At 36.2% G+C, this 27,874-nt stretch overlaps 1 protein-coding gene across 6 annotated transcripts; it reads left to right on the forward strand.

Moving 5' to 3' along the window:
• Positions 1 to 27,416, forward strand: LOC121430647. 6 transcript variants are annotated; one of them, XM_041627972.1, is made up of 6 exons: positions 1 to 60; positions 6,257 to 6,637; positions 19,650 to 19,849; positions 20,289 to 20,351; positions 23,975 to 24,340; positions 25,484 to 27,416. In XM_041627972.1, the coding sequence occupies exons 2-6, from the start codon at positions 6,372 to 6,374 to the stop codon at positions 25,630 to 25,632; spliced, it is 1,044 nt and encodes a 347-aa protein (XP_041483906.1). In that variant the 5' UTR covers positions 1 to 60; positions 6,257 to 6,371; the 3' UTR covers positions 25,633 to 27,416. The 6 variants fall into 6 exon arrangements, with proteins under 6 accessions (XP_041483906.1, XP_041483905.1, XP_041483907.1 ...); XM_041627971.1 differs by lacking the exon at positions 1 to 60 and adding an exon at positions 4,033 to 4,968; XM_041627973.1 differs by lacking the exon at positions 1 to 60 and adding an exon at positions 4,034 to 4,968 and having other exon boundaries at positions 20,292 to 20,351.
• Positions 27,417 to 27,874: the final 458 nt, after the last annotated feature.

The following is a 27,874-nucleotide window of genomic DNA, read 5'->3' on the forward strand; positions in this document are numbered from 1 at the left end:
TCATCCTTGCTGCTCAACGAAGAAAACGGCTGCATTTTAACCAACAAAAGGCGCAAACCAGTAAGTAAGACCTTGACCTGCATGTATGTCCTGGGTCTTGGGACCAGGCAGGACTGGGGGTTGGGGGTGGTGGCGAAATGTGCATGTGGGCCCTACACTACAAATAGTACAGTGCATATTGAACTTGATTGAAGCTGTTCTATTTTTATGCCCAAAAAAAATTGAGTCAAATTTTTAAAAGTAATATTAATAAACTGTGTAATAAAGTGTTTCAAAACCATAAATGTTTCTGTCATTGCAATGCAACTTATGTTAGACTCTTTGAGTTGAGAAAGTCATTAACTGCAGTGCAGCATGCAGGCAGCAGCTGCATCATATTCATAACTTAACACTTTAATTGGCAATGATTCGACAATGAGCATGTCTGTTCACAAAGTTAAATTAAGATCTAGCCAACATGTAGCTTAACTTTTTATGTGAGGGCTAAAGCCCAATCTTCATTGATGTCATTTTTAAACGGCCCCAACTGCCCTGTTCCTTTCCCTTTATTCTTCAAAACCTTCAGTCGTGATCTGTCTGATTTTCTTACTAGTTTTCTCCTTTCAAACAAGACATCGCCACCATTGTAAAGCCTAAAAGCAGTGAAAAGACTTTTTAAAAAAGGTTATATAAAAGAAAAAATTAAGAACATACTGTGATGAGAGAACTGAGAAGTCAACAAAATCTATTTGAATTGATTTATCATCCAATATTGAAAAAAAAAATGATCAGAACTTCTCTCAAATCACACATTACAGAATAATTATCAGCCAGTGAGTGATTTTTACAGTGTTGATTAAAGCTCTTCTCTAGGTCTATATTATTGACACTAGGTCTACATTATTGGAAAACTATAGTCTATAAGAAGTTCAACTTTCAGTCACACTTTGTAACAGCTCCCAAGAAAAGGAAATTGATTATTATTAGCTTCCAGTTCATTAGGTCTTTTTTACTAAATAATGTAAGTTGGTGAGGGGGTGGGGATTCAACTGCATCTATGTCCTTACTGGCTAGTATAAAACTCACGTCATGGCCAAGAATAGTTGCTCAAGCTCACCAAGTTGCCCATTGCATCTTTCCAGTACTTAGTAAGAGTGATTCACTCCCTCCCTGATTGTTTTTTTCACTTTGACTTTTACTGTGTATGGGAAAAAGTGTGTGATTTGAAAGATTTCTTCCCATTTTATTCCTCTTCTAATGAAGAGAAATTAGATTTTGGTAGTCAACCCGATATCATTGAACCTGATTTGACGTGGACCAGTTTCTTTGAACATCGCAGGACACATCCTGGGTAAATCATGCATGCACCTGTTGTTGTAATAAATAAGTTCTATCAAATTCATATGTGTTGTTAACGTCACTAGAGCGCAAAGGTTTATGATCAATTAGAATTGTTTAATGATTCTGATTTGTTTAGGATTACTGGCAATTAGTGATTCATTAAACCTTTTTTGTGAAAGAGCCCAGTTGACTTTGCAGCTTTTTGCTGTTTCAGTGTTTCCTGTTCATTTCTTGTGAGTTATTATTTTTTTTCTTGGTTACTCTTGAATTTTTTTTAGTTTGTTCAAATTTATTTGTTTGTATATTATGATATTTGTTGATTTTGTTTGCTAACTATTGATGTCAAAACTTGTAGTCTCATTGTTGTTGTTTTCTTGGGTTTCAAGGCGCATACCATTTGGATGTCTGAATGTTATTACGCTTATGATTAATTTTCCATATTTTGGGGTATAAATTTGTGATATATAAATGGATCTGCATTGCTTTAATTTCAAAGGCAATTTGTTTGAGATCGTGAAAGGCAGATTATCACAAACTGTTGATTGTTTGAAAGGTATTTACCTAACTGGCCAACCTGGTTCAGTGGCTTTTATTCAAAGTTTCTCTTATTTTTCAAAAAGTAGATATGCACTTTATGCACAACTCAGTGACATGCAAATGAGACAGTCAGTGATGACCCTCTCTCACTAGTTCTTTTGCTTTTTATTGTTTGAAACTTTGAATACAATATTTCATTTTTGTACAGATTTTACGATATTGCCCAACTTGACTAAACCACAAAAGCATTACGAATTCCACATGTTCAGGGAAGAATAAAACCTTATTTCACTCAACGATGAGGAGAAAAAAAATCATTTCATATTTTGTATAATAAAATACAAAAGAAATAGTGAGTTAGTGATGTCATTAATCCACTCATTTGAATACGACCAAGATGTGCATGCATATAACTGTTAATTGTGAAATTAGGCAAAACCTTTATGTCATACATGTATGTCACATCCAATTTGATGAAATTTTTAGTGTTATGCTTGTTTGGGTCTTCTCTTTTGATTCAAATCAGCTTTGTGTTGGGGTGGACTATGCACTGCACTTCAACTTTGAAAAGACAGACTGTTTTAAAACTTTTAATGTTGGTTAAGTTGTACAGTATGTACATAATAGCACATCAGTATGAATTGTACTTTTATGAATTTCCTTTTTCGTTTTTAGTACTCCCTTTTGACATGCCGAATTGGCATCTCCCAATGCAAAACAACATTGTTATACACTAGTAGATCAGGACCCCATTTGCTGCAAGAGTTGCGTTTTTACAATGCCACTGACTCTTGTACAAAAAGCATCATTCTAATTGGTTGAAAGTTCAGTTGCATTTGATTGTTATATTTCTACATGTACAAGCCCCCTGGTGATCTGTTTGGTATTTTGTACCCTCCCTTTAGATGAATTCACTTCTGTAGAGAATGGTAGAGATTCATTTTCAGGTCTAGAACCTGCACTATGACAAGATAATAAAATAAAAGACAATATCAAAGGGGTGGTCCAGGCTGAAAATATTTATAATTTACAGAGTAGAATTCACTGAGCAAAATGCTGAAAATTTCATCAAAATCAGATAACAAATAATAAAGTTATTGAAGTTTTAAACTTTAGCAATATTTTGTGAAAACAGTCGTCATGAATATTCATTAGGCGAGCTGATGATGTCACATCTCCACTTTCCGTTTTCTTGTGTTATTACATAAATCATATTTTTTTCATGATTTCATACTTGTGTGAATAATATGTCTCCCTTATAATGAAATACGTTGCAGCAATAAATATCTAATGCACTAAATCAGTTGTCAATCCAATCTTTCTAGTTCTTGGAGGAAAAAATTTGAATTAACCTAATTTCATGTAACAAAATACAAAAGTACAAACTTGTGGAGATGTGACATCATTAGCCCACCTAATGAATAAACATGACGATTGTTTTTACAAAATATTACTAAACTTTAAAATTCAATAACTTTGCTATTTGTTGTCCGATTTTGAGGAAATTTTCAGCATTTTACTCAGTGAATTCTTCTCTATTTATTAAGCTATAAATTCTTTCAGCATGGACCACCCCTTTAACTTAGCATTCCTTTATCCTCAAGTCCTCATCTACTCAAAACCATAATGCAACATTCTTGAGAGGAGTGCTAGTCTTTATAGGCCTAGATCATATCTGACACGTAGCAAAACAAGTACCTTTCCTCTCAAAACAATTTTATTTAACATTTATAAATTAAAAATGTTTTGGCTCATTTTTTTTTCTGTACATTAATTTCAAAAGGTATATTTTAAGACTAGCTATCAATAACAAATTACATGCAACTTACCCCCCCCCCCATAAAATTGAATCATGATATTATTGCAAACCATTGGGACAGTGCTGAACTGTATAAGAATGTTAGAAATCAAAATGAATTTTGACAAGTCTGTCAAGTAATCAAAAAAAGACAAGCCCAAGGTCAGACCCTGCTATTAATAAGATATAATCAATAGATAGATTGCATGAATACACAATGGTTTGGACTCATTGTTGTTTCTTTCATGGAGAGGAAACAATATATACCGGTAGCATACCTCCCATAAACCATGAAGGTTTTATCAGATTTAGTAAGATTTTTTTTCTTTCGTTGTGTGATTGCCACAAATTAGATTTTCTGTGTTTCAGTACATGATTTGTTATTTAAAAAGTTGGCATGTATTAAAGAGAGAGCATATTAAAAGATACATGTAGGATCTCTGGATGTTCTTTATCTGTATGGGAGTTGGGAATGTGGGGGTGAAATTGGAGTAGAGAGAGAGAACGGGATACAAAATAGAATCTTGAAGATGAATTAGTCATGGGACTGTAAATAGAAAGTGGCAGAATGGACTTGTATTTACAATGATATGATCATAATAGGAATATGGAAGAAGCTAGGAGTGCAAGGGCTTAAAGAAAATGAGGGAATGCTGGTGTGACCTGGCTGGTGCATTAGGTAGAATCCCAGCACAGACTAAAAAAAACCCCTTTGTATTCTGAAAAAAAAATGTGCCGAATAGAAGGGGTCATGAAATCACTAATTGAGGGGTCAATTAACTCATGATATTGGTTAATGTCTGAGAGAAGCAACCTTGCTTTGTGAATCTTTTGATAAAACAAACCTTCAGTTGACTCCAGTGCATCAAAATCAATATGTCCTATACAACACCAGCTAACCACTTGTTGTTTAGGTAGCTTTGTGGGCTTTTGTGCCCCCCTCCAAGTTCCCTTTTATGGCTTCATTCATCTATTCAGTACCTGTCTCTCATGCATGGTAATGTCCATTCATGGATGATTCCAGCTCCTTTTATTTAACCACAGGTTGTCTTTGAAGGTGTTCTTTGTTTGAATGGAAGCCGTTCAGCTTAACTGGTCAGTAGGTACACAATGAGAGCGGCTCAAGAATAGATACTTCCCCGTGTTGATTTGCGAATTAGTTCTCTGTTTGTTCCCATTCCAAAGAGAGGCAAGATTTGAGATCTGTAATCATTTGCAGTGGTATGGCCTAACCGTTTGCATGGTATGTGAGGGTGCTTATAGAGTACAGTATACAATATTAACGACATCCATACAGTAGGTCACCAACCTGAGTAAGTACTGAGTAGGAAGTACTATTTAGAAGATGTTTAAAGATATTGTATTCATCAATTACTTATTGGCCAAATGTTAAAAACATTAATTTTTGAACTTACATGTACATTTAAAGTGACTGCTTTTAATACAGTGAATCAATAAAAAAGTGAATTTAAGAAAATAGGAAAATTCTCATCTCTCACCCTGGAGATTCTGAACTTAAAGCTTCAGTGGGTCCGTTATTGAACATGCCTGTATCACTAATGTCTCCAATACTTTTCCCCAAAATATAGTCCTGAGCATGGATATTTTCCATATAAATCAGATATTTCATTGCCTTCTGCTGTTGTGGCGCATGAACTTTTGCATAATCATGCACATTTCACTCATGGAAAACAAACTGGTATACTGATTAGCAAATTTACCCCTCAAATGCTCCAAGCCCAAAGCCAAAGGCCCTGGAAAAATACAATCCCCCTCCCCCTCCCTGAAATTTAGACAGGGTCCAATGTAAATTGCATTAGATAGAAAATTTGGGCTGGTAAGTAGCCACAGACAAAATTAAAAACAAACTCAAAGCCAAAAAAAAAAATCCCCCCTGATTTCATTATTTACATTGACCAGAAGAATTAGAAACTCTTAATACAAGTAGTCGTACAATGTAGCTGATAGATTTTCATTTATTTTTGTAAATGGCAAATGGAAATAATGATTTATGGAGACTCCAGATCTAGTCTAGATACCAGCTCGAAAAGCCAAATTTATTGTATTCTTATTTTAAAACTCATTTCAAGTGGCTTCAATTTGCACTTTGATTCATGTGCAATATCAGAATTGATTTTTGATCTGTTCGATTGGAACTTTGTTCTCACAATATCACAATCGTGATATTAGTGTTTACAAATGTGACTGAATGAGTGGAGTATTCAATAGAAATGTTTTGTCATATCTTATTCCCATCTTTTGATGCAGCATATATGTGCTGAATATCAGTTGCATCTCAGATGTCAATATTGATTTATACTTGAGATCTTTGGATTTAGAAATAATTGAACTTATTTTCAGCTTGGAATTGTCATGGAAGGGTGTTGTTCACAGCGTATACACTAAAATAGCACAATTCTTGTGTAAATGACATTGTCATTGGAATGTTCTTTGTCTTGGGAAAATTTTCTTTTGGAAAAAGTGCTCATTGTGTTTATTTTTGTACAGACTGAATTTACCAGTTGGTTATTTTTTTTTCCTATAGAAATCAATATGTTCAGTGTGGCAATCCAATGTAGGTTGTTTTCTAATATCCTATAGATATTGATCAATGATGGTTTGAGTCGCTTCAGTGCTGTATCGCTTCAGTGCTGTATCGCCCGAATTGCAACCGCAGTTTTGACTAGGTGCCACTTGTTGCAGTCATCTCTACACCATGGTGGCAACCATGAGCGGCAGGCACCACACCAACCTCCGGCACCACTCCGGCAACAGTGGTAGTAGTGTTGTCACCCGTGGGGCTTTCAAGGGGTACGTGGTGACTGTCGGGGAGAGCAATATTACGATCACCCGCAACTACTCGTCTATCGGTGCTCGGGATCGTCGTACCAAGGCTCAGATTGAGAACCCGAAGCTGGAGAGGAGTGTGACTGTTTTACCGATCGTGGCCTCGTCCAAAAGTGCAGAGTACAACTGTAACAAGTAAGTTCATCCCGGTTGTGATAAATTTACCCTAGGCAGTATGGCAAATAATTTGAACTTGGCCGAGGCATACGTTGTATATATACACATGACGTCCATGGATGCAAGGGTCACTGTGCAGTGCTGCACCAGCCTGAGTTTGCTCAGTCTCAAGATTTTAGCCCAATCGGCCTTCTTCGTGATTAATATCGCGATTCAAGAAACCCGTCTCCACCCTCGCAAGAAGTGCGATTTCTGCTCGAGCGAGGCATCGATGCTTTATGGTCGGACACAGTGAATAAATAATCCTGAGTGCATCTGCACCTGCAAACTAGCAGGATAATTCATAAAATAGCATGCTATTTTGCAAATAATCCAAATTGACTTGGGATTGCAATCTCGAGATTAATCCTACGAACTAGCGCGATAATTGTGTCTCCATTACAAATAATCTCAAGATTGTTCAGATCTGGAGAATTCTGATCAGAAATAGCGCGCTAATTTGAAAACTCGGGCTGGTGCAGATGGCCCTTCTTACACCGTCACACGGAATGCATTTACAGAATCAACCTTAGCTCGCTCCACTGCTGTGAGCGCTCTTTAATGTGCATATTGTATTTAAATGCATACAATGATTTCTGTCTCTAAGAAATTAGAGATGGCCCATCAGAATAGGAGACTCAATGCTGTCTTCATAGAGACAGAAACTCTGAGTCCAACATACGCATGTATGCATAGATATTCAATATCATTAAGCTTTACCAAACGTTTGAATTTCATTTGCAGTTCCTTGCTCCAACTGCTCTCCTTCAGCTCTGACAAAGTAAGGGATATTTTACTGAATTTTGGTTTAATGAATATTTTCCTTATCATGAACTCTTCAATGGAAAAAATCATGCAGAAATATTCTTCGTAAAACCTACATGTATGCTTCATTAACAAATTGGTTGTAGAAATACAAATTACTCGTACATGTACATTGCATCTATGACACCATTCTCACTACGTTCCTAAAACTAGTTTACTGGAAACTAGTTTAACGCGTAGTGAGAATGGTCAAAGCGGTCTTGGAAGCGATCTTCCAAACCGGTTCAGAAAACCACCTCGCGATGTAATTTTCAAGATTGCTTTGCCTCATTAAACTGGTAGCGTAAGTGAGGACACATCCGTTCTTCGGAAAGCGATCTTCGCACATTGTGAGAGCGCTATTCCACACGGCAAAAGTAGAATGCCTACGCTGCGGTTTCGAATTTTATGAGAAAGCATTTCCATAGCAACAAGATCGCTTTATGTGAAGTGATTTTGAAAACTGGTTTCCTTAATCGGTTTCCACTTTCCAGTAAGCTAGTTTTAAAAAGCATAGTGAGAACGGCCTCTATTATACATGAAATGTCATTGACATACAAGTAACATGTAGGTTAGAAATGCAATCATACCTGTATGTGTGACTGTAAAAGGACAAAGTGTAATATCCGTATTATTATCTCGAATTCGTAGCATTACAAAAGCAGGATTTATTATGTAATCAATTTCAAAGTTACTGAAAACAAGTTTGAACTACAGTGAAGATGGAGTCGATTTTTATACCAGTGCAATCACTGATATTTCATTCATAAAATTCATTCATTCATTCATCCATCCATTCATTTTCATTCATCAATTTCCTTGCTTTGGCCATTTTTGAGGAGATTTCCGTGTGGCTATGTGCAGATCATTCACCCAACATGTACACCCAAGCTCTCTAGGTACTGCCAATTCTAATGGCAAGGCTGCTTGGATGCGCACGGCTAATGAAAACACTTCTTCTCCAAGGAGACAGTGTAAAATTATCTCTTTTTGTGGCATCCTTCGGATATTGTAACAGCAGGTGCAGAGGAAAATCAGAGTGATAAGTGGGTGGAAATAGCCATAAATAACAGATTGTTGATTTAGTTTTGCATGTAGCAGTTGCCTTTCAATAGATTAATTTGTCACATTTTTAAACAAATCAATGTCTTTTTCAAGGACAGTATTAAGAATATCATCAGGCATCATCATTCATATCTAAAATAATAAAAATTTGTTGTCATTCCCCTGATATTCATTATCTTTAGTTTCGTTAGGTCTTTACAATACAAGTACTTACAGCAGGTGATATTTCTGTGAGCTATGCAAATAGATTCACACTTCTGTGAAACGTTCCAACATGGACTAATTTAAAAGATTCCTCCTGCTTAAAGTGATACAATCAACAAAACTTTTTTTTAGGTTTATTTTCTCCACACAATTGTAGATAGCATTTAAGATGTTTCCTGAGGCCTTCCCATTTTGTATCAAATTTTATTGATTTTATATATGCAAGTTTTCTGAAGCACTTGTCTTACATGTACGTAATGATCTATATGTAGTGTCTGTGATAATGTTATGAGAATAATTCAAATGAATTATTGAGACCAGTGATAGCTACATATATGTAGCTTTTACAGCCAACAGGTGCTTGTACAAATACACTGAAGAGAAAAAATAAGGAAAGTTGACATTATTTGTTATTGTTATCATCATGCATGACATCATCATTATTATTATTTTTTGGAAGAAATAAAATTCTATATATTTTTTTTTTTTTTTGTATTTGCATGCAGAAATGATAAAGTATATGATGCCATTCCTCAATGTGCAAATTAATAACTTTTGTTTTTATACATGTACATCCGAATTCGATGAAATTTTCATTGTTAGGCTAGTTTGATTTCTCTATGAATAATATTCATTGGTAGCTCTGAAGAGTTTTGGAAATAGTCAGCAAAGCTGAAATTGATTAACAATCAGAGATGAAGTAAGGCCTAATTTTGTTCTTGAATTTGCATAGCCCACCATCAATAGAGGGAGCAAAAGTAACACTGACAAAAACACACAAAAAAGGATTTTTGTACTTTGTTCAGAATGCAATACTTGTACTATTAACATGCTAACAAATGGATCTGAGGTGTGTTCATTAGAAGAATTGGGATTCAAGAGTTTGACAACCCATCACCAATAGAAAAGCCCATGATCCTTTGTAAGTGCCCACCAAGGCATGACCCAGGGGGGCAGAGTTTGCCCCCTTGAGTTGAATCTCGTCCATTGATAGACAATAGGTATAGGGAGAGCTAGAAGGAATAGAGGGTTAATAGAATAATAGGCCGTTAAACTCTGTACATAACATGGGAAGGGGTACCGGTCTTTGCCTGTGGCGTGGTACGTATGAGCAGGGAATGTAGTGAGGCGACTGTATTAGGTCACGAGAGTTGAAACCTAAGAGCATGAAAACCCTAGACATGCTTAGTTTTTTGGAAGAAGTGGCATCAGGTGGCTTGGAGAATGCAGACTTGACATTGATATGTCTGCAAGGCCTGTGAGGAACAAACTTTGCTGCTGTTTTTGGATTACTGTACATCTTTGCTTTGGTATCGTAGCACACAGAAGTCATTCACCATCTGGCGCTGGTTGATTGAATATGATCAAACGATTGTTCTGCTTCTTAAGCTCATTCTTATCGCACATAATCCTATCTTCACGCATTGATAGCAAACAGCAGACAAATTTGCTGAAGCATACAGGATCTACATGGGTCATCGGCTCATCGCATGTGAAGTTGTGTATAATTCATGAAAGAAGACAGCGAATGACTTGTACATGTTCAATGTACCGACATGTTCTTCCCTTTAATAGTGTGCAATATGTCACATTTTATTTGACGAAATTGACATCTTGCTGCCTTTTCATGATTGGAGTCAAGTTTGTTGATGTATTTCTACAAATAAAGCATCGATTGACTTTCTGCTTGCCTTCATGTTATGATAGTGCAATATTCATATCCCTGCAAGTGCAATATAGCATTGATCACTGGAATGACTTGACAGCATACAACTTCTACCGCCTTGAAGCATAGTTGGACAATTTTTTTCGAGACAAAGTTGTGGCTGGGATGAAGTGACCCACAATTAGCATCATCATCATTCAAAATTCTTTGATCAGAGATTATCTTTGCTAGTGTACTTTTCACCTTAGAATTCAAAACCAAACACTTTAACTTTGTACACCTTGATCTCGATGTACTGCGGGACCAATTGGTGTAAATGCAGCCAGTGTACACATGCATGTGCTATGGTTGAGAACTTCCTCGAAGAAATTGACCATGTTATTGGTGAGGTGAGCTGGGTCAACTTTTCAGCCTGTCTTTGACTTTGTAGATATTCATAAAGTAAGAAATGACTTTCATCATGAAGATGCCATACACTGTAGGTAGTACTGTCAGGAGTGAACCTACAATGTTTGATTGCTAAACATATTTTAATCATAAAAACCTGGCATTTTACTACAAACATGCACCATGATCAGTCAGGGCAAATTACAATCCTAACACCTCGAACTTTGATTGCCAACATGACAGGAGCGTCAAACGCTGTGTCCAGACAGCACTGAGATTGTTGTCGGTACTCTGCATCCATGGTCTTATCAACCGTGTTTACCTGTTGGGTAATACTGTTTGAACTTGGCGAGTAGTACCCTCCTGACCCTGTATCATGTTTCGTATGACCTATCGTCACCGGGATACCCTCAGCGCGGGTAACTCGCCCCACAAGGTATACTACACCATGGAGGGAGGCCGTCGGGTGGTTACTGGTATGCCAGCTCTAACCATTGGGTAAGTGTGTTCTTGGTTTGTAATTAATGAAGATGCTGTTAGAACATGTAGGAAGTAATATGATTTATTGTATAATGCATGCCAATCACTTTTATCTAAAAGTTTACCTTCTCAAGGTTTTTTTTTATAAAGCTTAAAATTGAGAGACACATGTACTGTACCTTAAGAAAGAATCCAATCAAGTATAAAAATAACATAACAAGAAATGATAATGGATGATATTGCTTTAGAAATCTGCATGTGGGCAGCTTTTTGTTCCTATTAAATGTTTATTCATGAACTTACATCATTAGATGCATCATTTTATAGTATGCTGACTAGTGGAGAAATAGGAATATATCCAAGCCAGAGGTCTTAATTGCCTAATGTATATGTACACAGTAGGCCTACATGTGTAGGCTCAACAACAATATGACTTTTACCTCCCAAGTAAAAATAATTTTGTATTCAAATGAGACTTCGTGATTTGTTTTTGCATGTTAGAATACCAGTCTCAGAGCTGCATTTTACTACATCAAGGAAATGTAGAGGTTCTTGGCACATACTCATTACAGTATACATGTATTTTGGCTCTTCAGTTGATTGACAAAATAGAAGCCCTTTGAGCCCTTCAAGTTAAATCCTCTTATCTCATCTTTATTATGTTTAAGTGGTCTTAAGCCTTGAAGTAGATCATGTTGAGTCTATTATAGTGGATGCCTCTTAAAAAAAGTGTTAATCCCTTTCTCCTGCTATATGCATATTGAGTACTGTACTACAGGCCCGGGGGGCCACTTCCATTCACGAGTGGATACCATGCGCGACCATGGGGTCTCGAAAAGCACCCTAAACACGTAATTTCCATATTCTGAAAATGCACCCCTTAACAAGTAACTGGCGTGTGAAACCCTACCCTTAACAAGTATTGGAAACAAAACGATACTCTTGGCAAATATTCCCTGAAATGAACCTCTAAACAAGTACAGGAATGTTTTATTGTTACGGGTCCTTTGGTTGTCGGCTTTACCTTATTTGGTTTAGTACGACCCACCTTCTACACCTCGCGCAAATAGGACTCTAAACACGTAGTGCTGGGGCAAAAAGGACATCCTTTATAAAGCATTTTAATTTTGTTTTATCATCCCCGCAAATTCGACCCTAAACACGTAATTTTCCTAGCGAAATAGATACCCTTTTTTCATTATTTTTGTGTTTTTGACACCCTTTTCACGTTACGTACGTAACGTGCCCTATCGTGAAAAGGACATCCTTTTTACGTGTTTTTTTGGTCGCGCATGGTATCCACTCGTCAATGTAAGTGGCCCCCCCGGGATTACAGGCCTACACTGTACATGGCCTGTGCATCAGATGAAAATTGATCGAAATGTTTAGAATTCAGTTCAGATAAACTCAACTTTTTATATATAGCAAACTGTCAGTTCTTTTTAGAATTCCATGTTGATTCTATGGGCACCGGTTCAAAATCATGGCTCATGTAGAATATCAAAATTTATCAAATGAAACCAAGGAGTCGGTTACTCCTTGATGAAACAGAACATAATTCATCCATTCTAACTCTAATCTTGGTGTATTGAATACACTTTCATATACATGTATGAATTTAGTAGTGATATTCACTCAAAATGGGTTTGCCAAAATTGAAAATGGGCTTTAAAAGTTGATAAGTTACCATAGATACAATTTTTGTGCAAGAGGGAGTTGGTGCACTGCTGGTACATGTCTGGATTGGGCTGTGAGGACTAAGGATGTGATAATTGGCTCACTTCTCATCAATATACAATTTCCTCAAGTCTATCCCAGAAAAATTTTGATTTGAATGAATATAGAAAAATCAAACTAGCAAAATGCTGAAATTTTGATCAAAATCAGATATAAAATACGCAAGTTATGACATTTTTTAAGTTTTAAATGAGACCGTTGATGATGTCACTCACTATTTCTTTTGTTTTTAATGTTTAAATTATACAATATTATTTATACGGACAAACATCATATAGCCCATTCCACTTGTTCAAGGAATAATTGTTATTCCTTATTTAATATACCTAAATACAAAAGAAATAGTGAGTGGATGACATCATCGGTCTCCTCATTTGCATACCCACTTGGATATATGCATATAACTGTTTTGTAAAATTAAGCAAAACTTTAAAATGTCATAACTTTCTTATCTAACATCTGATTTTGATGAAATTTTCAGTGTTATGCTTGTTGGATTTTTCTTTTTTATTCAAATCAAATTTTGTTGGGGTGGACTTGTCCTTTAAGGATGGTCCAGGCTGGAGATATTTATATACATGTAGAGTAAATTCGGTTACACTTTGTAATTGCGAAGGTTCGTAATTCCGAAACACGTAAATTGCCTATACCTCGATGTTCGTTAATCCGAAAACGTAAAAGGTTTCGTCATTCTGAACATTTGTGGCGTTATTCCAAAGGCTCGATAATCCGAAAACAAAATAAGGTTGGATGTTCCGAAGGTTGGTTAGTCCGAAAACAAAATAAGGTTCGTTGTTCCGAAGGTTCCTTAATCCGAAAATGAAATAAAGTTTGTTCCGAAGGTTCGTTAGTCCGAAAACGAAATAAGGTTTGTTAATCATTAAGTTTTCGGACTAACAAACCTTATTTCGTTAGTCCGAAAACGAAATAAGGTTTGTTAATCATTAAGTTTTCGGACTAACAAACCTCATTTGTTTTTGGATTAACGAACCTTCAGAATTACGAACCTCACTTTGTTTTCGAACTAACGAACCTTCGGAATTACGAACTTCATTTCATTTTCGAACTTACGAAACTTCGGAATTATGAACCTTCAGAAATACGAACCTTCAGAATAACGAACCTTCGGAATAACGAAGCTTTGGAATTACGAATGTACATGTATACGGTAAATTCACAGATCAAAATTGTTAAACAGATTTTAAAGATTTGCATTATTCTGGTGAAACAGTTCTAGGCATGTCTTTATATTCATTAGGTGGTTATTGATTTCAATGTAAAAGAGTAACAATATAAAAAAAATATCAGAAAAAACGTATAATGAAATCAAAAGATCGTGAAGTATGAAAGTAATTGTATTTATTGTATGTGTCTGATTATTGATTTTAATGTAATAAATACCTCTGATGAGGACAAAAAAAAATATTCATTAGGTGGGCTGATTATGTAATATCCCCTATTGTTCTTTTGTATTTTATTATATGAAATTAGGTATTCAAATTTTTTCTACCAAGAACTAAAAGTGATTGGATTGTCAACTGATTAAGTGCATTTATTATTTATTGCTGCATCTTATTCCATCATAATGGAGACACATCACTTAAATAGTGACTTAATACACATGTATGCAAAAATGAAACAGTTATGATTTCATGTAATAACATAAATAAAAGGAAAGTGACGATGTGGCATCATCAGCCCACCTAGTGAATATTCATGACTATGTGCATAACTGTTTTCACAAAATATTGACAAATTTTCAATTCAATAACATGTAATAACATAAATAAAAGGAAAGTGACGATGTGGCATCATCAGCCCACCTCATGAATATTCATGACGATGTTCATAACTGTTCACAAAATATTGATCAACATTCAATTCAATAACTTCGTTATTTATTTTTCGTGAAATTTACTACAGTTATGGCATGAACAATAATCCTTTAAACAAGTAAAGTACTAAGATAAAAGTTAATACACATTACTGGGTAGGTACAGTACTTGTCTCTCTTAAAGGTCAAGTCCACCTCAGAAAAAGGTTGATTTGAATCAACAGAGAAAAATCAGACAAGCACAATGCTGAAAATTTCATCAAAATCGGATGTAAAATAAGAAAGTTATGACATTTCAAAGTTTCGCTTATTTTCAACAAAATAGTTATACGAACGAGCCAGTTACATCCAAATGAGAGAGTTGATGATGTCACTCACTCACTATTTCTTTTGTTTTTTATTGTTTGAATTATACAATATTTCAATTTTTACGAATTTGACGATTAGGACCTCCTTGCCTGAAGCACAAAATGTTAAAATAATGGAATTCTAACGTGTTCAGGGAGGAATGAAACTTCATTTCACATGACAATGATGAGAAAATCAAAATATTTCATATTTCATATAATAAAATACAAAAGAAATAGTGAGTGAGTGATGTCATCAACTCTCTCATTTGGATGTAACTGGCTCGTTCATATAACTATTTTGTTGAAAATAAGCGAAACTTTGAAATGCCATAACTTTTTATTTTACATCCGATTTTGATAAAATTTTCAGTGTTATGCTTGTTGAATTTTTCTCTTTTTATTATAATCAAGTTTTTGTTGGGGTGGACTTGTCCTTTAAGTGGCAATGCAACCTTACTTTCATAGTTTTGATTTTGAGGTGCTGAGTTCATTGTGCTCCTGGTCATGTGCTCTGGGTTGTGAGACTTTCTCTATGTACATGTAGTCTGCTGTGCAAACCCTTCACTAGAGTTAAGGGTCTGAATGTGCAGCCTACTCATGCCTTGTGTACTGAAGGCCCTCTCAATTGAAACTGCAAATTTTGTATATGCTAGTCTTTGAGTGGAGACCCACTTGTTGATCACAGTTTCAATCGGGGTCTGTGCCTGCAGACTATTCTCTATGCTTGAAATCTGTGCGATGGAACTGTCTCAAATACTACAAAAACAGTAATCCATTTGACCCTACCATTCTCGAGCAGTAAGCTAAAAAACTAACTGGTGGCCTTATTTACATGTACCCCCACTCTCCCCTGTGGTAATTCTCTTGATTTATTTGCAATTTTGTGTTGATTGGTTACATATGTTATATCCTTTATATAAATTATTCTTAATAAAAAAAACAAGAGTAAAAAAACAAAAACAAAATAGCCAAGTCAACCAACATGTTGTATGTAAACTCAATTTGGGTAAAGAGCTTGACCATCCACCCCTATTGGCCGAATGGAACAGTCCACCTTTGGTTACCACATGTTGCCAATGAAGCTAATGAATATTCATGATCTATCTCTTCATCAATTGTCAGTACATCCTTCCATCCGTTTGTATGCCTTTCCTATTTGGAGATCTGTGTAGCATGAATAATTGAAAAGCATATCAGTGGCTTCCCTTACCAAAGACAAGTGGCGCGGAAAGAGAATAATCTATTGATACGAATGCTGCAGAGGAGGACGGAAGCTGGAAAAAGGCCAGAGGGTTGGGGTAAGGGAGCAAACAACATAATCAAGGACACAGAGTTTGAGAGCAAAGGAGTGTATGTTTCCAAGGATGGTGCGATGAGCAACTCATTAGCAGACCATCTTGTGATATGTCAGGGATATGAGCGGCTGGCATCACATGAGCGATGTTGTTTGTTTCCTCGCACATTTCAGCTGCTTCCTGAATACTTGGATACAGTGTTGGTGTGTCTGTAACACTGTTTCTTTCTCCGTTAGCAAAACACCGTTGTCTGTTTATTGATCAAGACCATTGTGAATGGAAGCCTGTCTATTTCTGACATAACACAGGATTATCATCTACATGGATAGAGCTAGCGAGTGAGAGTGCAGATGGGTGTATTTCTAATGGATGTACGATATCATGATTTTCTCGTTCTGAAACCTGTTTCATGCCTAGAAAGAGATGATCAGTTGTACTGAAGTTGTACATGTAGTATGTCCTTAGTGATTGGAGCAGTTACGGTACATTCTAGGCATTGATACAGAGATTGATTGCATTTTGTTGAAACTTGGATGCTTTCTAATAAACAAGAATGCTATCTCATATTGGGAATATTGTACAGTAATTTATCTCATCGGATATCGAATGCACCTTTCTGATTCATTACCAGCCGTCATTAAATAGAACAGCTATAGCCGTTGCCATTTTACCATGGTCCACAGTAAATAGAAAATTGTTCAGTAATAGACCAAAATTGCCTTGTGAATCTAAAAGCTGATTTGCCATGTATAAAGGCCCATATTGAACTTCACTTATTAATTTAAGATGCTTCCATTGGCATGATTGGGCGATTGAATGCAAAGTTAGCCTCCCTCCAGCTCAAGAACATCTAGACCAAATACCACTGCTGAAGATCAAATACTTCAACAAAACTGAATATTGCTGCATATAGAGTTGAATCAGTAGCATTAGGAATCCACTGCCTTTCTTGTAAATTTGTCCGGATATTCTAGAAGCTTGAAAGAACCTGTGAAAGATCCTTCGAAAGATGGACTGTGGGTTTGTTGCAAAAGTGGCATTCAATCAGCATGTTCCTGTGAGGTTGATTAAAAACTTGCTAAGAAACATCTTTGAAGGATATTACATGTAGGTGTGAATTCACTTTGAAGACTTGGAGGGTCAACAAGAAATGTAGGATTTCAATAGAAACGGACAAAGTTTTATGTCAGATTTTTATTTGTTTTCACTGAATCCCCATTTTATTTTAGAAGTCTGATTGATGATTCTCTTGCTCATCTTATGAAAGGAATGAATTTTGCCATCAAGTCCTAAACTCCCTCCTAGAACCTTTACCTGCCAAATTCTTTCTGAATTCAGGACTATTCTGAAGTTACAAGTTCAGGAATCGAATTGCTCTCTTTATTTCTGTGCATTCATGTTCATTTTGCTATAATAAAAAAGGAAGGAATCTAGCCAACAAGTATTTATAGAAGGAATTAAACTTCTAATTTCCTACTGGAACTTGACAGTTTGACTCTCCAAAATCCTTCCAACTGCAAGACCATTCTGGAGTGACAGTCTTTCATGAGTCGGGAAGCATTCCTCTTCAATTCTGTGCATGCATGTCGATGGGCTTGTCGGAAGGATGCCGAGTCCGCTAGCAGCCATGAGCCTTAAACTTCCAATTCTAAATCAGAAATGGTATCTGGATGTTCTTGACAACCAGTACAGGGAGTCCCTCAGTAAAGATAAAAGATGGACCAAGGGAAACCGGAGGTTTGTAATACAAGATTTACACGCTGCACTCAGACCTACAGAATTTGTGGAATAATCATCCTTTGGGAGGCATGCATGGGGCTTTAGCCTAAAGTTACAAGTTACAAAAAAATTAACTTGAGTGGTGATAGGGTCCCTTATAAATTTTTTTTGTTTGTTTATTTTACTATAAAAAAATTAAAGAAATTTTGAATGAACAGAAGAAGCGGGAAAAAGACTCCTGTATTTTACTTATTAACTATGCGTTGTCAGTGAAAAGAAAGCCCCTGAAATTGAAGTATGAATTAATGCCTCATTACCCTACCTCCTTTAAAGGCCTCAAAATAATACCCCCCCCCCCCCCCCCCCCAAAGCCCTATGAAAGATTTTATTTCAATTTTGAAAAACAAAATGTACTCATTTATCAAACCGCCTGTGTTTGCAATTAATATATTCTCTAATATTTTGTTTCTTGAACATCTTCATATTGTCTTATTCTATTCAAGAATGGCATGATTTCAGTCAGTACCACTCCATGCTTGCATTGCTCAACTTAATCAAATTTTTATCCTGTAAATGTAAAAAAAGAGAAAAACCTGAGCTTCATTATGGCATTACATTGATAATTATTTTATTATTTCTTTCTGAGTTGAAACTTTGTATTTGTACATGTATTGATTACTTTTTTTTTCAGTTTGATATGATTTTAATTTCAATATTGCTTTCAATTCTGCTGGTTTTTGTGAAATTTAATGATTTAAAAAAAAATTGTTTACAAACAGTTTTTTTTTCATTTTTGTTTGATTTGTGGAAGAGTTGAATTCCTGAATATTTTTATGTTGCCACAAGTTTATGATTTTTTTCTATATAAAAACGTTGGACTTTGAATTTTGTGTGTTTATGGACTGTTTTCAATTGATATATTCTAAAATATTTTTCGAAATTTTAGTTTTAATTCTGTGTATATTATAAGTATAAGGTTTCAGAAAAAATATTTTTGAATTCTTGTTGGGATTGTTTATCATTATTTTTCACCCTTTTACAAATAAAATTAATTATCTCTTGTGCAATTACATGTATTATATATTCCACATGGATGCAAATAAGTTTTTACACTATATTTAGAATGTCATTCAATCCAAGTAACAAGTAGAGAATGTCTTCTTAATTTGATGCTTGGCAAATTGTCAGATCTACTCCCCATTTCATAAAGGCTAACTAACTATAACATATCTTTGCTGTTTATGTCAATTGCCTTGGGAACCTTGATTGTGATTGGCTGCTGAGTGCCGTTGCCATGACAGTTGGCATAATTGCAAAGTTACCATAACACTTGCAACACTAATATGAAACAGACCCCTGACCACCCTCCTTGATTCAGTGCGCGATTATTCATTCCTCAAAGATTTCATTTTGTTTACAAAAAAATTTATATGTATTATTTTTCCACCAGCTCTAGTAACTCCACAAATTTCTCCAACCAAGATGGAGTGCAAGGCAACTCACCGGTGGTCAGCTCTAGCGGTCAGAGCTCGGACCTCGGCCGTCAGATGTCCAGCGAGGATCTCAAGCATTTTGAGAGGAAGCTTGAGAGGGAACGAGAGAAGAGGATCAACACCGAGCAGCCCCCGCCTCCTAGGTTAGATTCAAGAGGTGAGTCCTTGATTTCAAGTTTGGTGGGGGGGGGTAACTTTGAGCCATGAATGTTTGCAAATGTTGCAATGTGAAAGTTAGCTTTGCAAACTAAAAAAAAGTATCTTCCTCTTACATTTTTCTTAATGCCTAGTTACATACATTACATGTACCTTTATATTCTGTGATTCCAATAAACTTTTCATCCAAAGGGTAGCTACCGGTACATTAAAATGAGTGCAGCAATACTCCAGCAATTTGTTTTTCCTTTGTGTGGAATGCTAACTGCTATTTAGAAGCCAGATGCTTCTCTAAAGTTGCATTTATTTGAAAAAGGGATATTTGTTTTTGAAATCAATGTTGAGTTTTCATAGATGAACTTTAATGCAAAATAACATTTACCACTTATTTTATCAATTTTTACCTCCTTTTGCATTCATGGAAATTGATCTTATCCCAGTAGCCCTGAGGTATAGAAGAGAAAGCCTTCTGTCTTATTACCCAGAAAAATTTAACAATGAAGGTATTAAGTCTAAAAAGAGTTCAACCTTATTTTCCCCTTAAAATTAGATGTTAGAGTTTGAACATTGCTATAATATTAAGATGCAGTTTGTAGTGTTTAATAGTGGCAGTGTCATGGGGTACAGAAATTGACTATGAAGGGTGTTTAAAGGGGAAGTTCACCCTGACAAAAAGTTTATTTTTAAAAATATCTCAAAAATTATTGAAAATACTGCCGAAGGTTACTTTGAGAAAAATCCTTTAAAGAATAAAAGAAATTATTAGTTTTAATTTCACCCCTACCGAAATTTAAGCGTGCCGCTTGCTAGTAACTAGCATGCGACTAGCAGGGCACTCGCTTAATAAGCGAGTGCATGCTAGCGAACAGTCCCTGCTCGCTAAAAGATCGCTTAACTATTACTCTGCACGCATAACACACGCTTATTAAGCTAACCGCATGCTAGTTACTAGCATGCCGCAAGCTTGCGCAAGCTAGTCGCACGCTTCCCGCAAGCTTGGAAATTTCTGTAGGGGCATGCTCTTTAACGCCGTATGCGAGCAGTGCTCATGGCTACTTATGATTATCGTATGGTGAAAAAAATAATGAAATGTGATTTTCTCAAAAAATGAAAATATCTTTTATTGTAATTTATCAATAAACATATCATTTTGCACCCGTTCCTTAAACGAAAACAAATATGAGACATCACTTAATTTGAAATTTATACATTTTATATCCATGTACATACGTATAACATGGGGCAAATGCTTGTTTGACGTCAATCCAAAACTTAAAATTCTAATAAATTTCTTAACCTTTCATCGATTTTCCTCAATCTTTCACCACTTTCTTCTGCTAATTTTACAACAAACTTTTATAGGGTGAACTTCCCCTTTAATAAAGTTAAATCTGACAAATGTTGACCAGTGATACATGTACCAATCGACCTACTGTATGTTTTGCTGATGTGTTGAGAAGTTAATATTAATGGCAAACTATGATCTTTCAGTGACAACAGATATTAAAGGTGTCATACAAGTTTTCTTTTTGTTTTTAATCCATTTTCAACCAATTAAATTTCGCTCATGATAATATACATAAATGTTATTGTAATCTAATCTGTAGTTTTAACTTCTTAGACTAGCACTTTGTAGGGTTTTTAAAAATTGTTTTAAAATTTGTTGCTGTCCTTTGTACTTTTTTTTCTCTTGTGATCTGTCACCTTTATAGCAGGTTTAAAGTTCATAGTAAAAAAAAAATAAAAACCAACAATTTACATGCATCATTTATAGGAAAATAATCTTCTTTGATCTTCAAAATCCCAATGATGTTGTAAAGTGACTTTTCCAATGCTGTTTGTGGTTGTTGATTTCCTTCGGTTGTGTGTTCCTACTCAATATAATAATCAATTTTTAATGTATAGTCCCATGGCTAATGCTATCAGTGTGATTGCTTTCCTTGGATGGAGACATAATATCAATATTTCCTTTCTATTCTTCAAGGGTGTTAGGCCTGGGACTTTCGGGTTTTTTTCTCTTCGGGTACCCGTGGCAGGTTTCGGGCGGGTACCCGGGTACCCGAAAATCATGTCGCTCGAAATATGACTGGTGGAAAAACCCCATTGGTGACGTCATCAAGCCAATGCGATGCAAGCCAATTTATGAATGAAAATATAGTAAGCATGCGCATTGCAAGCCTCCCGTGCGCCACGCATTATCGAAACAAGTCTGCAATACTCTGTCACCTCGTACCAAAATCGACCTAGAATTCCACTTTTCTATATTTTATATGAATTATGAAAGGTATTCTCAGAGGATCTATTTTCTCACCGATAGCGCACAGGTAAGCAAATTTTTATTACTTCTTGCTTTTCCGTCAAAATCGTACGAAGTAGCGTTGATATTACATCGTGTTCGTGAGTTTGTAGAATCTATCGCTACGTGAACAAAGTCAATTGATTTCCGGGTTTCGGAGCATACGAGGCGCCAGCCAATCACGTTCTTGATACCATTTTCAGTCCATCATAAACCGAAAATGGTAACACGATCGTGATTGGCCGGCGCGTTTGACGCTCCGAAACCCGGAAATCAATTGACTTTGTTCACGTAGCGATAGATTCTACAAACTCACGAACACGATGTAATATCAACGCTACTTCGTACGATTTTGACGGAAAAGCAAGAAGTAATAAAAATTTGCTTACCTGTGCGCTATCAGTGAGAAAATAGATCCTCTGAGAATACCTTTCATAATTCATATGAAATAAAGGAAAGTGGAATTCTAGGTCGATTTTGGTACGAGGTGAAAGAGTATTGCAGACTTGTTTGGACGGAATACTGCGTGGGGCTTGCAATGCGCATACTTACTATATTTTCATTCATAAATTGGCTTGCGTCGCAGTGGCTGGATGACGTCACTGCGCTGCAAAAGAAACATGGCGACGATTGAACGATCTCAGTCACATCATCACTTGAAAAACTAGTTATTCTGAGGGTAATTGGTGAGATTCAAAATGAGACTTGTGTACTTTTGTGATGAGTTTACAATCATGTCTTACACTACGCAATACAAATCAAATGTACGTTATACTGGTGAGCAATTTTCGGGTATCGGGTATTGATTTTTCTACCCGGGTACCCGAGGCTTCCGGGCGGGACCCGGGTACCCGGGTTTTAGTCCCAGCCCTAAAGGGTGTTTTGCTATTCCTGGTTTACTAATGAATTTGATACCTTCTTGAAGACTCTTTGTTTACTAGTACATTTGGTAACTAATTAGAATGGTAATGAATCTATGAGTGCTCTTCCACAAAGTTCCTCAGATTGTTGAAACACAAAGTGGTCTGAAGCTTTAAGACTACGGTGGCTGAATGGAGTTCTGCATTGCGGTGTGACAGGTAGCATTTGCTAGACTTGTCTCAAGATCCACCTCTTGATTCATGATTTGAGTTGGGTCTGCACAGTCTGCAGACTAATTCAGGACATGAATCTGTTGAAGATTGTTTAATTAATGCATTACCAGTACACCTTTCATGCATTTATGCGAATTGCATGTTTCATTGGTGGAGCTGATGATGATGCATAAATTTTTTTCATTTTATAGGAAGATATAATGACACAACAAAGAACAACTAGTGGCCGGTAACAAAAATCTTAACCGATGATCATAAGTCATATGTTTGTACGATTGATGACATTGACCAATATGCACCAGTTACTATTGAAAATCAATTGTTAATTACATTTACTTGCTGGGTTAACATGGGACTTTGGATCCCTCTCTTTCTACATAAATTAGCATTGCATTATTTGTTACAATTGATAAATATTTTTGTTGTTAATGCACAAGGATGAAAAGAAAATGTGTAAATGGAAAAGATAAAGTTGCGGATATGACATGAGCTCATCCGATTGATATATTTTTATGTGCCATGTACAGTGAAACGATACATGTACAAACAAAATACAAGAATTCAAATTTTGGAAACTCTACTTTTAATTTTGATTTTCAGTGTGTTGGTTGTTTAGATTTAGACTAGTATACATGTATCCCTTTTCTTTGGTCACCTACTTGTACTCAAATTTTCTTTTAAAAAGGCTATTTTCTTCATATGATTTGCTGATAATACGCCTCCTTTACTCTTGCAGTGGTTAGTGAAAGTGGACCACAATTCGATCTGAATAACCTCAGGAGGAATGGGTTCCGCCCCACGTCGAAGAACTCCTTCATGAGAGACCAACCCAACGTTCATCTCACTGCCTACCGCCACGGCCACGCCCCACCTCCCGTTGATCCCATGGCTTCGTTATCCATCACAAACTCGGGGCCCCCCGCATCGATGTCCACCTCCGGGGTTCCAGGGGCGCTACGGGGTCAGAGCATCGGGTTCGGGTATAGGGAAAGCAGCGGAGGAGGGCTCAATGGAAGCACCATGGGAAGTCAGGGAAGAACGAGCAACATGAAGACGAGAACAAGGGCATCTTTCTTGGCAGGGCAGAGTGATAGATACAAACGTAAGTATTAAAAGGTGAATCAGTCTGTGGTCCATATGTCTTGGGACCAGAGAGATCTGACTGGAAGGCGAGGGAGAGACAGATGCTTTCCTCAATCAAGGGCCTGTTTCAAACAGTTAAGACTAAATGAGTGTTGATTTTGCAGACTCAGTATTAGTCAGATTCTGCCTCATGAATATTCATGGACAACCGCATTGCGTAAAATCCAATGTTTGGTCAGCTCCACTGGTGTGGCGTGAGTGGTAAGACAATGCGCAATTACGAGTTTACTCTGTTCTGTTGACCGAGGTTCGAACCTTGCCTCAAACAAGTCTGATTCAAAGTCTCCAAAACAGAGTTAGTCCTTTGATAATATAAATCTGCAGAATCGATGCGAACATAGTCTTAACTGTTTTAAACAGACTTGTAACCATTGTAACTTTACCATTATTCTATGGAAACATTGATAGTGACTGGCTGCTGAGCCATGTCACTCTGGGAATTGCAATAATGGCAAAGTTACCATAGTTGGAACTGTTTATGAAGCGGCCGCGGGCCCCTGGTCTGAAAAAAAATAGTTTGACAAGGGCGATTATCCAACTTACTGACCAATTCAGTTTGTAAGCTGTTTTACATTGGGAATTTCGAAGTAGGGTTCTTCAAGTACTCCTTACAAATTATATGATTTATGCATGGACATAGCAATGCACCTTGCTCATTGCATAATAAAATGCTTTTATTCTATTTTAGAAGCTTCCTGTAGCTGCTGTAAGTTGCAGTGATTTGTAGAAGGTCTACTTAGTTATATTTCAGAATAATTTATTGGTGATCTCTTTTCAATGCATGCATACCCTTAAAGCCTTCCTAAAGCTTTGATAAAGACTTATTGTGAATTACATCTGAATGTCATCCAACAAAATATCCAAACTTACCAACATTTTGTGGCAGTAGAATCTTTTTTGAAATGTTATTATTTTTTTGAAAAATCAAAAGTTGATTTATCAGCTATCTAGTGCACTCCGTCAATAAGGATTTCATATTCATTCAAAAAGTGGACAGTAGACACAGTGCATTCCTGCAGCTGCTCCACTTGCCCCAAACCCTAGTTCCACCAAGAGGGAATCAGTGTTGAATTTCTATTATTATTTTATTTCATTTTAACAGAGAGCCAGTACCAGTTTCATGATCCTGTAGCGGGGGCCACCCCTGACTTTACCCAAAGACTTGCAGAGCTTACCTCACTTGAAAGTGATACAATACGATACGAAAGGACTAAGAAGGCCAAGAAAAAAGCCAAACAAGACTCGGGGTGAGAATACTTTGTGATTGCATCAGCCAACGTTTAAAGAAAATGGACTTCGGAGGTTGTTAGATAATGGTGGCTTTGCAAAATCTCTGGTCCAAGCTAGGAAGTGAAGTCAAGTTTAACAGACTGCGACACTCATATGAGCAAACGGTGAGGTTGGAAAGATTGAAACGCAGCAGAGATCGTAGAACTTTTGGGATTTCTTCCCTCAGGATAGTTATCAGAGTGCGCAATTGAGCTGTGACCAATGTACTGAAAGAGAGATTGTCAGGGATATTGGTCATATGAACAACCACTGTAGCTGATCCAGGAATTGATTGTGGATTGGAAAGAGCATTTACAGAAGTGATTTTTGTATTGGAATGTACATCTTCTTCAACTCTAATGAGAATTGATTTCTGCAGATAAAGAGGCAGTCTAATGTTGAATTGATCTGTTAAAAATGTTGAGTGTCCCCTCTGTCCTAACATTATACTGAATTGCTGAATATTTAGTTACGAGACTTCACCAACGTTATGAGTTGGTTTCATAGAGATTTACATTCATGGTGACTTTACTATGATGTTAAATACCATGATACCTTGATTCTGATTGGCTGTTGAGCCCTGTTTACAGGCTCTATATCTGTAATTATACCAGTAATTAATGATAGTCACTGAATGAATTGGTTGATTAAAATTCAGATCCAGTTAAAACATTAAATTGAAAATTGATCTGGAACTGATAGGGTATTGTCAAACTTTCCATGTAGAGTCTGCATGTAGATATCAATGTGCAAGGAAATATAACGTTACACTCGGGAGTTCTGGATAATTTTGGTCTATTTGTTATAATGGCACAAATTGTAAATGGTCATTTTAACCAATGCAAAATGCAAGGACAAATTATTATCTAACAAGGATTCATACATAATTTGGTCTAGGGTATTGAAAGAGTTTTTTCTGTTACCCAGGAATGTATCTGTACATGTATTACTGTTAGATGTGTTTCTTATACATTTTCAGCAATATTTACCATTATATCCTACATGGGTTAAATCCTGTATTTGTTCAAATAGCAACACGTGGCCAAAGATATTCTAGCAATGCTGATGAAACAAAACACCAAATAAAGAAAATTTACTATTCTGTAATGTCACAGATCATGCAATCTCTCGAACGCGCCGGTCAGAATTTGTTACTCAAAGCTTGTTGGTTTATTTATATACTGTCCTGTTTTGCACGTAAATATTACAATTTGGCCTGAGCAACACCCCTTTTTTTCATTCCAGATACACTTTTTGCCAAATACCCCTATTTTTTGCAATTTGAAAAGTATGTTTACTTTAAAAATGTCAAAAACAGATATTTGCAAACTAAGAGCTTGGAAAACACCCACCCTTTTCCCTTTTGAGTACATGTCAATAAAGGTCTTTTTTTATTTTGAGTACATGCTCTTAAATACTACCCTTTCCAGTTTTGAGTATATCAATACTGAAACATATATATTTGAATCTGCACTTTAAGCTAAAATGTATAAAAAGTTAATTTTGAATATAAGCTTTTGAGAACAAACCATCAAATTTTGCTAACATCTTCATATTCATGAATATGCCACAATGTACATTGTAGGAGGGGTGGATTGTCTCAAGTGACCTTTTACTGCAAATGTAATGTCCAAACTCGTCTGTTGACAAGGCTTTTTATAAAAAAAATAAACATCCAGTCACACGTTGTTGTGTCAGTGTAAGAATGCCCTGAGCCAAACATTTTTGCTCACCTCAGCGGTGCAGAAACGCCCCAATTTGTGCATGATGCTATGGCCGTTTTTGCACATGTAAGATGCGCGATAGTGCGGTGTTAAGGGCATTCTTGCACTGTAACAATGATGTAAATTGTAATGTTTGGTCTCTCAATACAACAGCGGATCCAATTGGAAGATTGATTCTATAGTATATTGGATATTGCAGGGAAATACATGTAGGCTGTAAGATCCCAAATTTCCTAACGTTTGTATTTTGTATCAAAATACACTTTGAAAACGGTGTTTCTCTCTCTTTGTCATGTAACTCCATATAAAGAAGGATTGTGTTCAGGTTTAATGGAAATTTGTTCGAGATTTATGAAAGTTTGTGAAAAAAGATGTTCAATGACCCGTAACACAAAGGTTAGCGATTAATCGTATCATATGCTTGATTTTTACGATTGATTGTGTATTGTAGTCAGTGGAATCAATTGTAGAAATATGTTTCTATGATCATTGCTAAGCTT

Source organism: Lytechinus variegatus, chromosome 17, assembly GCF_018143015.1.
Source record: "Lytechinus variegatus isolate NC3 chromosome 17, Lvar_3.0, whole genome shotgun sequence".
Taxonomy (NCBI): domain Eukaryota; kingdom Metazoa; phylum Echinodermata; class Echinoidea; order Temnopleuroida; family Toxopneustidae; genus Lytechinus; species Lytechinus variegatus.

Bases quoted from the DNA above. Each gene is read 5' to 3' on its own strand.
- LOC121430647 (XM_041627972.1), top strand. From the start codon at position 6,372: ATGGTGGCAACCATGAGCGGCAGGCACCACACCAACCTCCGGCACCAC. The intron at 19,850-20,288 runs GTGAGTCCTTGA...ATCTTATCCCAG, and splicing joins TCCTAGGTTAGATTCAAGAG to TAGCCCTGAGGTATAGAAGA. The intron at 24,341-25,483 runs GTAAGTATTAAA...TCATTTTAACAG, and splicing joins GCAGAGTGATAGATACAAAC to AGAGCCAGTACCAGTTTCAT.